At 43.3% G+C, this 12,370-nt stretch overlaps 1 protein-coding gene across 14 annotated transcripts in view; it reads left to right on the forward strand.

The window, feature by feature from the left end:
• The window catches only part of casz1 (castor zinc finger 1), a 390,214-nt gene extending 378,341 nt beyond the window's left edge, over nt 1-11,873 (forward strand). For all 14 annotated transcript variants that reach the window (XM_072586051.1, XM_072586063.1, XM_072586065.1 and 11 more), the window contains one exon: nt 3,532-11,873. In XM_072586051.1, the coding sequence (XP_072442152.1) occupies nt 3,532-4,562 (1,031 nt within the window). In that variant the 3' untranslated portion in view covers nt 4,563-11,873. The remainder of the gene's footprint in view (nt 1-3,531) is intronic.
• The last annotated feature ends 497 nt before the right edge of the window (nt 11,874-12,370 follow it).

Raw genomic sequence — 12,370 nt, forward strand, 5'->3', positions numbered from 1 at the left:
GTGAGTCTCACTTCTGTTGTGGGCAAAGTCTTAGAGAGAATTGTAAGGGATAGGATTTATGCACATCTGGATAAGAATGATGTGATCAAGGATAGTCAGCATGATTTTGTGAAGGGCAGGTCGTGCCTCACAAACCTTATTGAATTCTTTGAGAAGGTGACTAAGGAGGTAGATGAGGGGAAAGCGGTAGATGTGGTATATATGGATTTTAGTAAGGCGTTTGATAAGGTTCCCCATGGTAGGCTACTGCAGAAAATACAGAGATATGGCATAGAGGGTGAGTTGGAGGTTTGGATTAGGAATTGGCTCTCTGGAAGAAGACAGAGGGTAGTAGTTGATGGCAAAGGTTCATCTTGGAGTGCCGTCACTAGCGGTGTTCCGCAAGGATCTGTTTTGGGACCATTGCTGTTTGTCATTTTTATAAATGACCTGGAGGAAGGGTTAGAAGGTTGGGTGAGCAAGTTTGCGGATGATACGAAAGTCGGAGGAGTTGTAGACAGTGAGGAAGGATGTGGCAGGTTACAGCGGGATATAGAGAAGCTGCAGAGCTGGGCAGAAAGGTGGCAAATGGAGTTCAATGTAGCTAAGTGTGAAGTGATTCACTTTGGTAAGAGTAATAAAAAGATGGATTACTGGGCTAATGGTAGACTACTTAGTAGTGTGGAAGAGCAGAGGGATCTTGGTGTCCATGTACACAGATCTCTGAAAGTTGCCACCCAGGTAAATAGTGCAGTGAAGAAGGCAAATGGCGTACTGGCTTTTATTGGTAGAGGAATTGAGTTCCGGAGTCCTGAGGTCATGCTGCAGTTGTATAAAACTCTGGTGCGGCTGCATCTGGAATATTGTGTGCAGTTTTGGTCGCCATACTATAGGAAGGATGTGGAGGCACTGGAACGGGTGCAGAGGAAGTTTACCAGGATGTTGCCTGGTATGGTAGGAAAATCCTATGAGGAAAGGCTGAGGCACTTGGGGTTGTTTTCATTGGAGAAAAGAAGGTTTAGGGGTGATTTGATAGAGGTGTACAAGATGATTAGGGGGTTAGATAGGGTTGACAGTGAGAACCTTTTTCCACGTATGGAGTCAGCTATTACAAGGGGGCATAGCTTTAAATTAAGGGGGGGTAGATATAGGACTGATGTTAGGGGTAGGTTCTTCACTCAGCAAGTCGTAAGTTCATGGAATGCCCTGCCAGTAGCAGTAGTGGACTCTCCCTCTTTATGGGTATTTAAGCGGGCATTGGATAGGTATATGGAGGATAGTGGGCTAGTGTAGGTTAGGTGGGCTTTGATCGGCGCAACATCGAGGGCCGAAGGGCCTGTACTGCGCTGTATTCTTCTATGTTCTATGTTCTATGTTCTATGTTCACGCAGTGAGTGACTAGCACCTGGAATGTGTGGCCTGAGACTGGGATCGAGGCAGGTTCAAATGAGGTGGTAATTTAAGATAGAATTGGACTGTTATATGTAAAGGAACGAAGTGCAGGGTTCCAGGGATAAGGTGGGAGAGTGATGTTAAGTCACAATGCTCATTTGGAGAGCCGGTACAAACACAATGGGCTGAATGGCCTCTTTCTGTACTTTAATAATTCAGAGATCCTGGTCACTGGGAATGTTAGAAGTGCGACAGTCATTTTGTCCACAAAAGAGTCCTCTGGTAAATGGCTTTACTCAGATTGGTTGGGAGATAAATATCAGGGAGCACTTCCTGTTTATTCCATTCACCTGGAAAAGGAGGCAGGAATTGGTCTGCTTGTGGGTTTCTGAAGGATATGTTCTCTCGGCAATTAATGGCAGCAAGAACAGTGGTTTTAGCAGCACATTCTGTAACACCCCAGACACCCAGGCTGAGGGGAGCCTTATCCTTACGCCTGGAGCATGTTTGAATATCAGACTGAGCAAGCAGCCTGGTGTTTGGCTTTGCAGCAAATATCTGGTTGCTGTTTGTATTTTAGTTTTTGTATGTTTATGAAAATTATAGGGAAATTTTCCATTTGTTTGCACTGAAATGTGTGAGCACCTCAGCAGCAGAAACGGTGATGGGGAGAGGCGGAAGAGAGTATTCAGGGCTATCAATGTGGAGCTGGTTATCCAATTTCATAATTATTTGAAATTGATTTTTCCAACTTATGCCAATGTAAGCTGCATGACTAACAGCTGATGCTGCTCTCCCTAGACAATGGAGACCAAGTGGGATAGGAACTCTGAGATGTTCTTATGTTCAGCATAACCTCCTGACTTCTACACCTCTGCTCCAAAGCAGGTCCACGGACCACCCGTTCTCTGACGTTCTCTGCTCATTGTGCATGTGCATTGGAACTTCCTGTGGGACAGGGTCTGAGTGAGCTGTGGTGCGTTATCACGAGGTCCAATTTGCGCTGCACCCCTCTCCCCCACTCTAGACAAGAGGCCCCTCCACTGGGGAGAAGTTGCACTCCGTTATGACACTGTGCTATGGGACCTTACTGAGTCAGGAGAGCAGAGGAATGGTACGAAAAATACAGCTTCCTTGTCAGCATCCCCATTCCGGATCTCCCAAATTGATTCCCCAGACAGACAAGGCTCAGTGTCTCCTTCTTTCTCCCTTCCCAGTATCAATGTCTCTTCACCCCACACCTTGTCTCCATGCATCTAGACAAGTGCAGCATCATTTTGTTTCCTTTCTCTGTGTGTTTTTTTTTAAATTCAGATGTCACTGGAGTAGTAATCAGCTGGCCAGGTCAAAGCACTGAGGGACGTGGATTCAAATCCCACCAATAAAACCAAAGAAAGTTAGAAAACAGGAGCAGGGATAGGCCATTCAGCCCTTCGAGCCTGCTCCCCGTACAACATGATCATGTCTGATCATCCAGCTTTCCCATTTCCTCCCCGTACCCTTTGAACCTTTTAGCCCTAAGAACTATATCTAACTACTCCTTGAAGACAATGCCAGCTGATGGAATTTAAATCTGGAACAGAAATCAAATAAATCTGGTAACTATGAAGCTATCATCAAGTTTTGGTAAAATCCATCCAGTTCACTAATATCCTTTAGGGGAGGAAATCTGCCACCCTTACCTGTTCTGGGCCGATGTGTAACTCCAGGCCCATAGCAATGTAGTTGGTTCCTCAGTGCCCTCTGGAATGGCTGAGTTCAAGGGCAGTGAGGGAATGGGCAATAACCACTGGCCTTGCCAGTGATCCCCTCATGATCTGAAAGAATATTGTCAAAACTGGCCATAGTACAGTCAGCTGGACCGTGAGAAGATCTTGGCTTGGATGAATATTGGGGGGAAAAGGCATGAAGACCAAATAGATATTTTGGCCAAGCTGTGTGTTTCTGTGGTGTACATTTCTGCATAGTACCTTGGCTCCAGTATATGTTGTGCAATGTTTTCAATGTGGTCAGTTCATTGTAGTGACCCCCTCTGTTGCTGGAAGAAAGGGAGGTTTGCATCACTAACTATAAAGCCATTGTTATAGTCTCCAATGTGTCTGACCCCAACTAAATGCAGAGTTAGACCCGTGACCTCTTGATCTTCTTTTCTGCTTCCAGGGAACACCATTTCACTTCCGACTGCTTCTGGGGCAAAGAAAAGATTCTGGATCATCGAAGACATGTCTCCGTTTGGAAAGCGACGGAAAACAGCCTCTTCCCGGAAGATGCTGGATGAAGGAATGATGCTGGAGGGTTTCAAACGTTACGATCTCTACGAAGACTGCAAAGACACCTCTTGCCAATTCTCGCTGAAGGTCACCCACTACCACTGCACCCGGGAGAATTGTGGCTACAAGTTCTGTGGGCGCACTCACATGTACAAACACGCCCAGCACCACGACCGAGTGGATAATCTCGTTCTCGATGACTTCAAGCGCTTTAAGTCCTCCCTGAGGTGCTATTTTGCAGATTGTCAGTTTTCTGGGAACAGTACCCACTTCCACTGCCTTCGGTGTGGTTTCCGCTGTACGGACAGCACCAAGGTGACCGCCCACCGGAAACACCATGGCAAGCAAGATGTGATCAGCGCTGCTGGTTTCTGCCAGTTCAGTTCGAGTGTGGACTGTGGGGTTCCTGACTGTAAATACAAGCTGAAGTGCTCCCATTTCCACTGCACCTACCCTGAGTGTAAACACACAGTGGTGGGCATGTCACAGATGGACTCTCACAAGCGCAAACACGAGAAGCTGGAGCGCGGGGAAACGACGTCTGTCTCGCCCCCCCGTGAGGCCATGCACGCCACGGGCACCACGACGGAGTACGATTCACAGGGGTCCTCCCTCAACCTGGATGGCTCCCTCAACCTCAGCACCAATGTCGACAGCTCCCTGTTCTTCCTGCGTAACCCCGCCGGCATCGGTTTGAATGACTCGCTGGATCTGAGCACAAAGCCCCACGAGGTGGTCTCGGTGGCTGGGCCTCTCCAGGAAGACCCAGCCGTCACATCTGGAGACGCTGAAGACGAGAACGACATGACACAGGACGAAGACCTCAACGAAGATGATGATGATCTCAACACGGACTCGGACAGCTCCCGTGGCACCGTACCCGAGAACACGGACGAGAAAGATGACGCCACAGGGCTGTAGCTGGGGACAGCTTCCCCCCCAACCACCCCAACCCCTTCCCTTCCTATATAAAGAATCTGTACTCTATATACTTGTTTAAATTATCTGGGATGACAGTTGTTCTTAATTAAATGAAAAAAAAAGTAGTGGAATTAACAGCAAAGACTCCACAGGCGCTGTTGTGTTGAAGGGGCCCTGAGTGCACGGTGAGAATTATTGCTGCGATCAGACCAGCTCTGCAGTAGAGATTTTCTCAGCTTCCTCTCCCCAACACCATGCTTCCAGATCAGCTGATGACAACGGGACGACGCCCTACACAAATCAAAAGAATCACGATTACAGATGAACAAATCGTCTGGCTTCAGATGCTATGTGGAGAGGAGATAGCAGCAGTATGAAGAGTTGTTTTCCCTGAAAGATGTTTACAACCCGACCAACATAATTAAACCCTTTTAATATGCAGGAGAAACTAAAATCTATAATCCGACATTTCTGGAGTTGGACATCATGTAATATTTGGGTATTACCTTTGCTATGGAAAACTCCTTGGTTGCGTGTGTGCATGTCTGCTAGACTTTATTGTTTTAATTTTTGGAATTTTCAAAGGAAAAAACAAGTATATGATACCGGGAATCCTAAGCAGTTTGAGCTGTAGTGTACATTATGTAATATGGCAGAGTGTGCAAGCGAAGAATTTACAAAGGCAGTTTTAAATCACCACTTTCTGTAGTCAGCCCCACCATCACCTCTAGCACCAAACTGTGGGAGATGAGATGACTTTCAGATAAGATTGTGTAAAATGATTTCTTAACGGTAAATCTCGAAGCATTTAGATAAGTGCAGATTGACAGATGTTTATTGTGTAACATGTGGTGTTTGCACTTGATGTGAATGAAGTTCCATTTTTATTCTTCCATTAATTTATTTTGTTTTGAAGGTTTCTTTCCTCCTCTCGTTCTCTCTCTCCCGAGAACCTTCTCACTCTGGAGTTTGGTTGTATCATCCCAAGTCACTCGCTACATCTGAGGTTCTTCCATTCCATTCCACTCATTGCTATTTTGGGCTGTTCCAGAATAATCTTTCTTTTACAGTTGTAAAGAAGCACATGTGGTTTCTCCAAGTTTCTCCACCTCTTTGGTTTGTTTCCTAGATAGACTGAGAGCATTTCAAGTAAAGTTATTTTTTATATTTAAAGCAGAAATCAATATGAATATTGTCGATACTTTGGGGGCTAACGTCGGTGACATTGTTTGTGAATCATTCGCCACCAAGTTGAATCTAACTCTTGATTCTACTGAGGCTTAGAGCTGTAGTACCTGTTTTAACGTGTTTGCTTATGAGTTTCTGATCAAAAGTTAACTTTTCTCTGTGTGTTTAAGATTGTTTAAACACGTGGCCTCTTGTATCTCTAAGGCTGAATGTATTTCTTGCAGACTCAAAGAAATCACAAAGAAAGCCATGTCATCACCAAATTGTTGCAGTGTTGAAGGAGGCCATTTGGTCCATCATGGCTATGATGGCTCTTTAAGTGAGCATGTCACACGGCCCCATTCCCCTGCTTCCTCCCTGTCAGCCTGCATATTCTTCCTTTTCAGACAACTCTCAAATTTCAATCTAAATGCTTCAAATCTACCGTCTCCGCCACATTCTCAGGCAATCGACTATTGTAAACCTTAGCCACTTGCTGTGTGAGCAAGTTATTTCACATGTTGCTTTTGCTGCTTTCACCAACTATTTGCAATTCAAACCCATCATTCTCAATTCTTTCATGAATGGGAACTCATTCTTTCCCCTAGTGATTCTATTGTGCTGTTGTGCAACTCATGTTTTGTTAATGTGCCCAGTGTAAACTTATACAAAATCATAATTAAGAAGCAAATAAGGAAAGAAAAAGGAGAGTCATATTGATGGTCCCTTCTCTTTGCCACCTTCACTGTACCCTGTGCCATCAAATTAGTGTCCATGTGACTGGGATACCGTTGTTGGTTAATATTATTGGTTTTATCTTAGACTAGAACACAGAAGAAGGCCGTTCAGCCCATCGTGCCCATCCGACAATCCAGTTAGACCCACTCCCAAGTCTTCCCTCAGAGCCCTGGAAATTTTTACTTTTGAACCGAATCCAATCACAGCAAGTTCATACCCGTGTCCCCTCTTCTGCTTTTACGTTGGCAATGGGGAACTAGTCTCTGTCATTTCCCAGAGAGTACAGGCACAGGGAGGGAGAGAGAGGGAGAGAGAGAGAGAGAGAGAGAGAGAGAAAAACAACATTTCAGGGGCTCAGCTTGTGGCACAGTGGTAGTGTCCCTACCTCTGGTTCTAAAGAGCTGGATTTGAATCCCATCTGCTCCAGAGGTGCCTGGTCATGTTGAGTTAAAAATATCTGAAACCACAGCTTTCTCCAGCGTGACCACTATCTCAGAGTGAGTTTGTCACACTGCCAGAATATAGAAGCTTGTTTCTGTTGTAACATTAAGTCAACTCACGAGGGTTTATCTTTCGCTGACCAATGTGAAGATTCTTAGCCGTACCTTTTAAAGTTAACTGCTCATCTTCTTGCCAGTCTCTTCCCTCCTGACTTCTCTGGATGCTTGCTTTGCTAATTGTATAGATTTGCAGTCCAGACACAGCACACACTTCAGCTGCAGATTAATGACACCTATTTCCACCTTTACTGAAAGCTCAGCTGTTAATTGCTCAGCTAAAGGGGTCAGTTTAACACCTCATTAGTCACTAACTAGTGGGGTATCGCCAGTGTAAATATCTATAAAATCCTGTTATTTTGAATATATCAACTCCTTTCTAAATAAATTAGTTTTAGTGTATCTTCCTCATTGAAGTATGGGCTCTGAACAGGATCAATTCTAAACTTTCCCACGTCTTTAATCTTTTCAGGTGCAGTTACAATGGGCACATTGTTCAGGAGCTGCACCACTGGGGAAACATTCAATTAGTTAGAGCACCCTGATGTTGTTTGATTCAATAAATTAGTCTGATGAAGTAAAAAAGGATATTGTATAGATTGGTACCCTGAATCTAAAGGATCCAAAGGCCCTGATCTACTGGTGTTAACACACTCCTGTAGTGAGGGAAACGTTGCTGGGTCCCATGATGTAGAGATGTCAGAGGTCAATGTGGGAGACTATCACGACTGAGGAGGAGAGGGACTCAGCCCAGGCAGTGGTCCAGAAATTGAAAACCCAGAGGTTCCAAAGAACCTACCCTTGACTCCTGCTCATCCCTCCCCCTTGGCTGACATGATGTGGAGGTGCCAGTATTTGACTGAGGTGGACAAAATTAAAAATCACTAGCTACCTGACAAAGGAGCAGCGCTTTGAAAGCTTGTGCTTCCAAATAAACCTCTTGGTTGAAGCATTTTAAAATCAGGAGGAATAGGGTCAAGGCAGGAAAGTGGAGTTGAAGCTCAAGATCAGCCATGATTGTATGGTGCTGGAAAAGCACAGCAGGTCAGACAGCATCCGAGGAGCAGGAAAATCAACATTTTGGGCAAAAGCCCTTCATCTCCTGAAACGTCGATTTTTCTGCTCCTTAGATGCTGTCTGACCTGCTGTGCTTTTCCAGCAACACTCTGATCTCCAGTATCTGCAGTCCTCACTTTCATCGCAGCCATGATTGTATTGAATGGTAGAGCAGGCTCAATGGGCCAAATGGCCTCCTGCCCCAGTGCCTTGTGTTCTTGTGAAGAAGCACTTCCCACAGCTCAGCTTCTGTTCTTTCCCCCATTCCAAATCCAACCTCCTTCCCAGCCAATGTTGAGCCACACGTCTCACAGCCTTTGCTTGACCCCGGGTTGACCTTCTGACTCCATTGCCATTCCTTCACCTAACGCTGCCATTGAGTTCATCTGCTGCTGAGACCCTTAGCCTCGTCCCCTCCAGTTTCCACTATTCCAATGCCGCAACAGCCACTGTCTCCATCCTTACACCCACTGGAGCACATCGAAAGCGTTGACGTCTGTATTGGAACCTGCCTCAAGTCTAGCTTGCCATTAATTCAGACCACAATTGACTCAACCTCCATCTGATGCGTACTTTAAATTTTTGACACCCAGAATGAGCTTGCCCTTTTATAACTTATTATTGGGAGATGGTGGTGTAGTGGGAATGCCACTGGACTAGTAATCCACAGGCCTGGGCTAATGCTCTGGGACCTGAGTTCAAATCCCACCATGGCATTTAAGTTGTTATAACAATACAACAAATAACATGAACACTGCCACAAAACTATTATTTTAGCAACCTGTCTTGTTCACTGAAACCCTTTAGGGAAGGAAATTTGCTGTCCTTTCCTGGTCTGGCCTACACGTGACTCCAGACCCACAGCAATGTGGTTGACTCTTAACTGTCCACTGAAATGATGGAGCAAGTCATTTGGTTCAAGGCCAATAATAGAGATGGGCCTTTCCTACAAAATCCCACATCCTTTGCAAGAATAAAGAAAAGTGAAGCAGTGATCACCACCTCCTATAGCCCACCTCAAAACTTGGCTAATGCCCACCCTTCAACCCTCGCCAGTGATAACTCTGCCTCAGTTCAGGGTTCTGAACTCCCTGATTCCCAGTGACCACTTTGGTATGTTGCCTCAGCCAAACCTGATTTTCCAACATGAAGCAGATGATGTACAAGAATCCTGCAGAATCAGAGGAGTGGAAGTTGTTTTAAAGGCAGCTGGGAGACAGCCAGGCAGCAGTGTCCATTCTGGGCTGCGGACTTAATTAATGTGAAGTCTTTATGAACTGGAGCAGTCACATTTGGGTGATTTTTGACTGAACCATCACAGTGACAAAGATTTATAACATCACAGTTAGTGGAAGATTTTAAGCTGAGAACAAAATGGCTGTAGTTATGTTGGAGGCTATTGAGAATGATCGAGGTAATATAGGGCTTTTCCTACAAATTTTAATTTGGAGAAACAAGAGCAATTTTACACAAAAATAAAATACTGGAGAGCTGGAAATCTGAAATAAAAACCAGAATGTGGTAACACACTCAGGAAATTGGACACTGAGGGAAAATCTCTCCTGCCTTCTGTTCTATCACTGACCTTCCCATTTGTTCTTCCTTATTCTTGTCTTTCCCAGGCCCTGTCCTTGTGTAAAACTTCCTACATCCCTAACTTTGTCCAGTCTTGAGGAAGCTCACTGATTTGAAATATTACATTCGGTTTTTCTCTGTCTCTGCAAATGGCTGCCTGACCTGCTGAGCTTCTCCAGCTTTTGCTGGTCCTTTAATAGCCACTTTACCATGCAACAATTCCCTCTTTATTTTGACCTTCAGATTCTGGCTCCTTGGCTCAAAAATGTTTCAGAAGTAATACTTGCAAGTCATGGCAATGATTTTTTAGGATGTGGATAAAAAGCTGGCAGGAATGTTTCTCAGTGTCACTGCTCTTTGGTAGCACCACTTCTTACTAATACTTGAGGTCTCGTATAAGCAAGCAATGTCCCTGTAAAAGAGCAAGGTCACACTTACAGTTCACATTTCTACACCTCATTGGGTGAAGCATTACAGACGAGTGTTAATAGTGTGTGCTTGCTTGCTCTTTGCTTTTTTTTTGTTATAATATATACATGTTTGCACTAATTTAGTTCCACATTAACAGTTATGAGCCCTACCAATTACAATGAATGAAAAAGCAAATTCAGACTAATTTGCCCAAGTCTTAAAGCAGCAGTAGCTCCTTTCAGCATTTATTGGGAGTCAAGTGTTCACTGCTCTCCATCTCAATGTCTACCATTATTTAATGGTGAATACATTTCTTTGAAAACGTGAGCAAGATACGTTTGCAACCAACTCTTTTGGGCTACAGCACACAGACTGAGAGTCAGTCAGTGTGAAGAATATAATCCTTCCACGTACATGATAAAAAGGGACTACAACGGCTTTAAGAATGATTTACAATTACTCTTCTCTGGGCCCAACTGCAACAATAATATTAACCCTTTGAGAACAGCAGTCTTTTTTTTAAAGCACTAATTCCTGAAACAAAATAAGGCTACAATGCCTCCATTCTCCTCATAGTGTCTTATTTTGATGTACTGTAAGTGTTTGTCCTATGTTCCTCACTCTAACTGTGCTTTGTAAAAACCAGCATAATGTACGTTCATTCACACAAACATTAGGCTGACAGGAGATTATGTGTGAAAAGTTGCTGCTTGAAAGCTGACACCTTTTCAAAAACAAGATGGCCAGTTCTCAAAGGGTTAAGCACATTTCCATAATAAAGTTATATGTTATATTTGAAGGATTTCTTTTTCAAAAAAATATTCTGGAATAGCCCGTAGTTTTATTTTGTGTGCAATTCCTTTTAGCATTGATGTGTAACACAGCTCTTCAACAGTAAGACATAGACTGTTAGCACTGACACAGAGTGTGGTTCAGGTTTAACTTGAATTTTGTAGAACGTGAATTAACTTAGGTCTATGAATATTAATTACTAGTTAATTTAATACTGTTATCCATCAGTTTTATTTTGTGTGTTCTTTATTTTTTGCTGCCTGTCCAATAGTGGGTTCTATTTAAACATAAGACACAAGGCAGTCAATATTAATCCTGGTCTTTTTCTTATTTTCTGATTCCATATGTCCTTTGAAAAGGAAAAAAAAACCTGTAAATTGCTTAGAGCTGGGAAGCAGGTTGTGCACTTGGATTAACTTGGCATGAGTCATTTTATTTTAATACACAGAGCACATTGAAGTCTGAAGCTGTTGAGTTTCTTTCTCCTTCCCCTCTCTTGTATTGTTTTTGAAAAAACGGGTAAGACATCAGTAGATGTTTGCCAGATGGCATTGTGTAGATAGTCTACCAGAACACAAAGAGAAAAGAAAATAATAATTATGTACAACCAGACAGAAACAACCTCCAAATCTTTTAAATAGACAAGCTGCTGAAGCATATGATCATTTTACTGTTAATTTAACTAAAACTGGATTGATCTCTTGGAGATGAAAAATAAAGGAAAGATTACAATGTAGCAAAAAGAGAATTCTAGCCTTTGTAATATATATATTGCACACTAGGATAAGAAGCCATCTCTAGATCATATGGATTTTGTGTTTTTTTTTCTCTGTGGGGAGAACCTAATCCACTTACGATTACATGGCTCTATACATGGAGACAACAACTTTTTTTATATGGTTTGGAAAAAAAATGTTCTCCAATACTTGAATATGACCCCTTGGCACCTATGTTATTGATAACTGAATATTTTTCCACTTGAATCTAGTGCTGTTAGAAATTTAATATATGTGTTTTATTTATTTGATTGGTTTTGCATGACTGATGCAAGGGTTTGAGATTTTCACTCAATAAAAACTGGAAAAAAATAGCAACTGTTGTCACTGTTCAGTTCAACTTGTTTTGTTAAGATTGCCTTTAACAGCAAGAGAGATGTCTGCCCAAGTGGCTGAAATTTCCCAGCGATGGGATAAGTAGAACAACAGCTGGCCAAGTTGGTGGCTAGAGAAATGTAGGAAATTCAGGGCAGTGTGTGTGTGTGAGAGAGAGAGAGAGAGAGTGAGAGAGAGAGAGAGCAATGAGGCCATTGAGTAATCAGAGCTTTACCTTTTGGACAAGGTAAACCCATAGAAAGGTCAGTTTAGATGAAGGTAGCATTAAAATCAAATAAAATTAACCTATCGAGTGTTACAACCATCTTTCCAATACAAATGCGATTTGAATGTTATGTGTGTGCAGTTCCTGGCATTAGACACTCACTGCAGCAATCCATGCTGAATGGTCATTGCTTTTCCAAAGCTATCCTCAACCTGAAGAAGGGCTCATGCCCGAAACGTCGATTCTCCTGCTCCT

The sequence above is a fragment of the Chiloscyllium punctatum genome, chromosome 16 (assembly GCF_047496795.1).
Source record: "Chiloscyllium punctatum isolate Juve2018m chromosome 16, sChiPun1.3, whole genome shotgun sequence".
NCBI classification, from domain to species: Eukaryota; Metazoa; Chordata; class Chondrichthyes; order Orectolobiformes; family Hemiscylliidae; genus Chiloscyllium; species Chiloscyllium punctatum.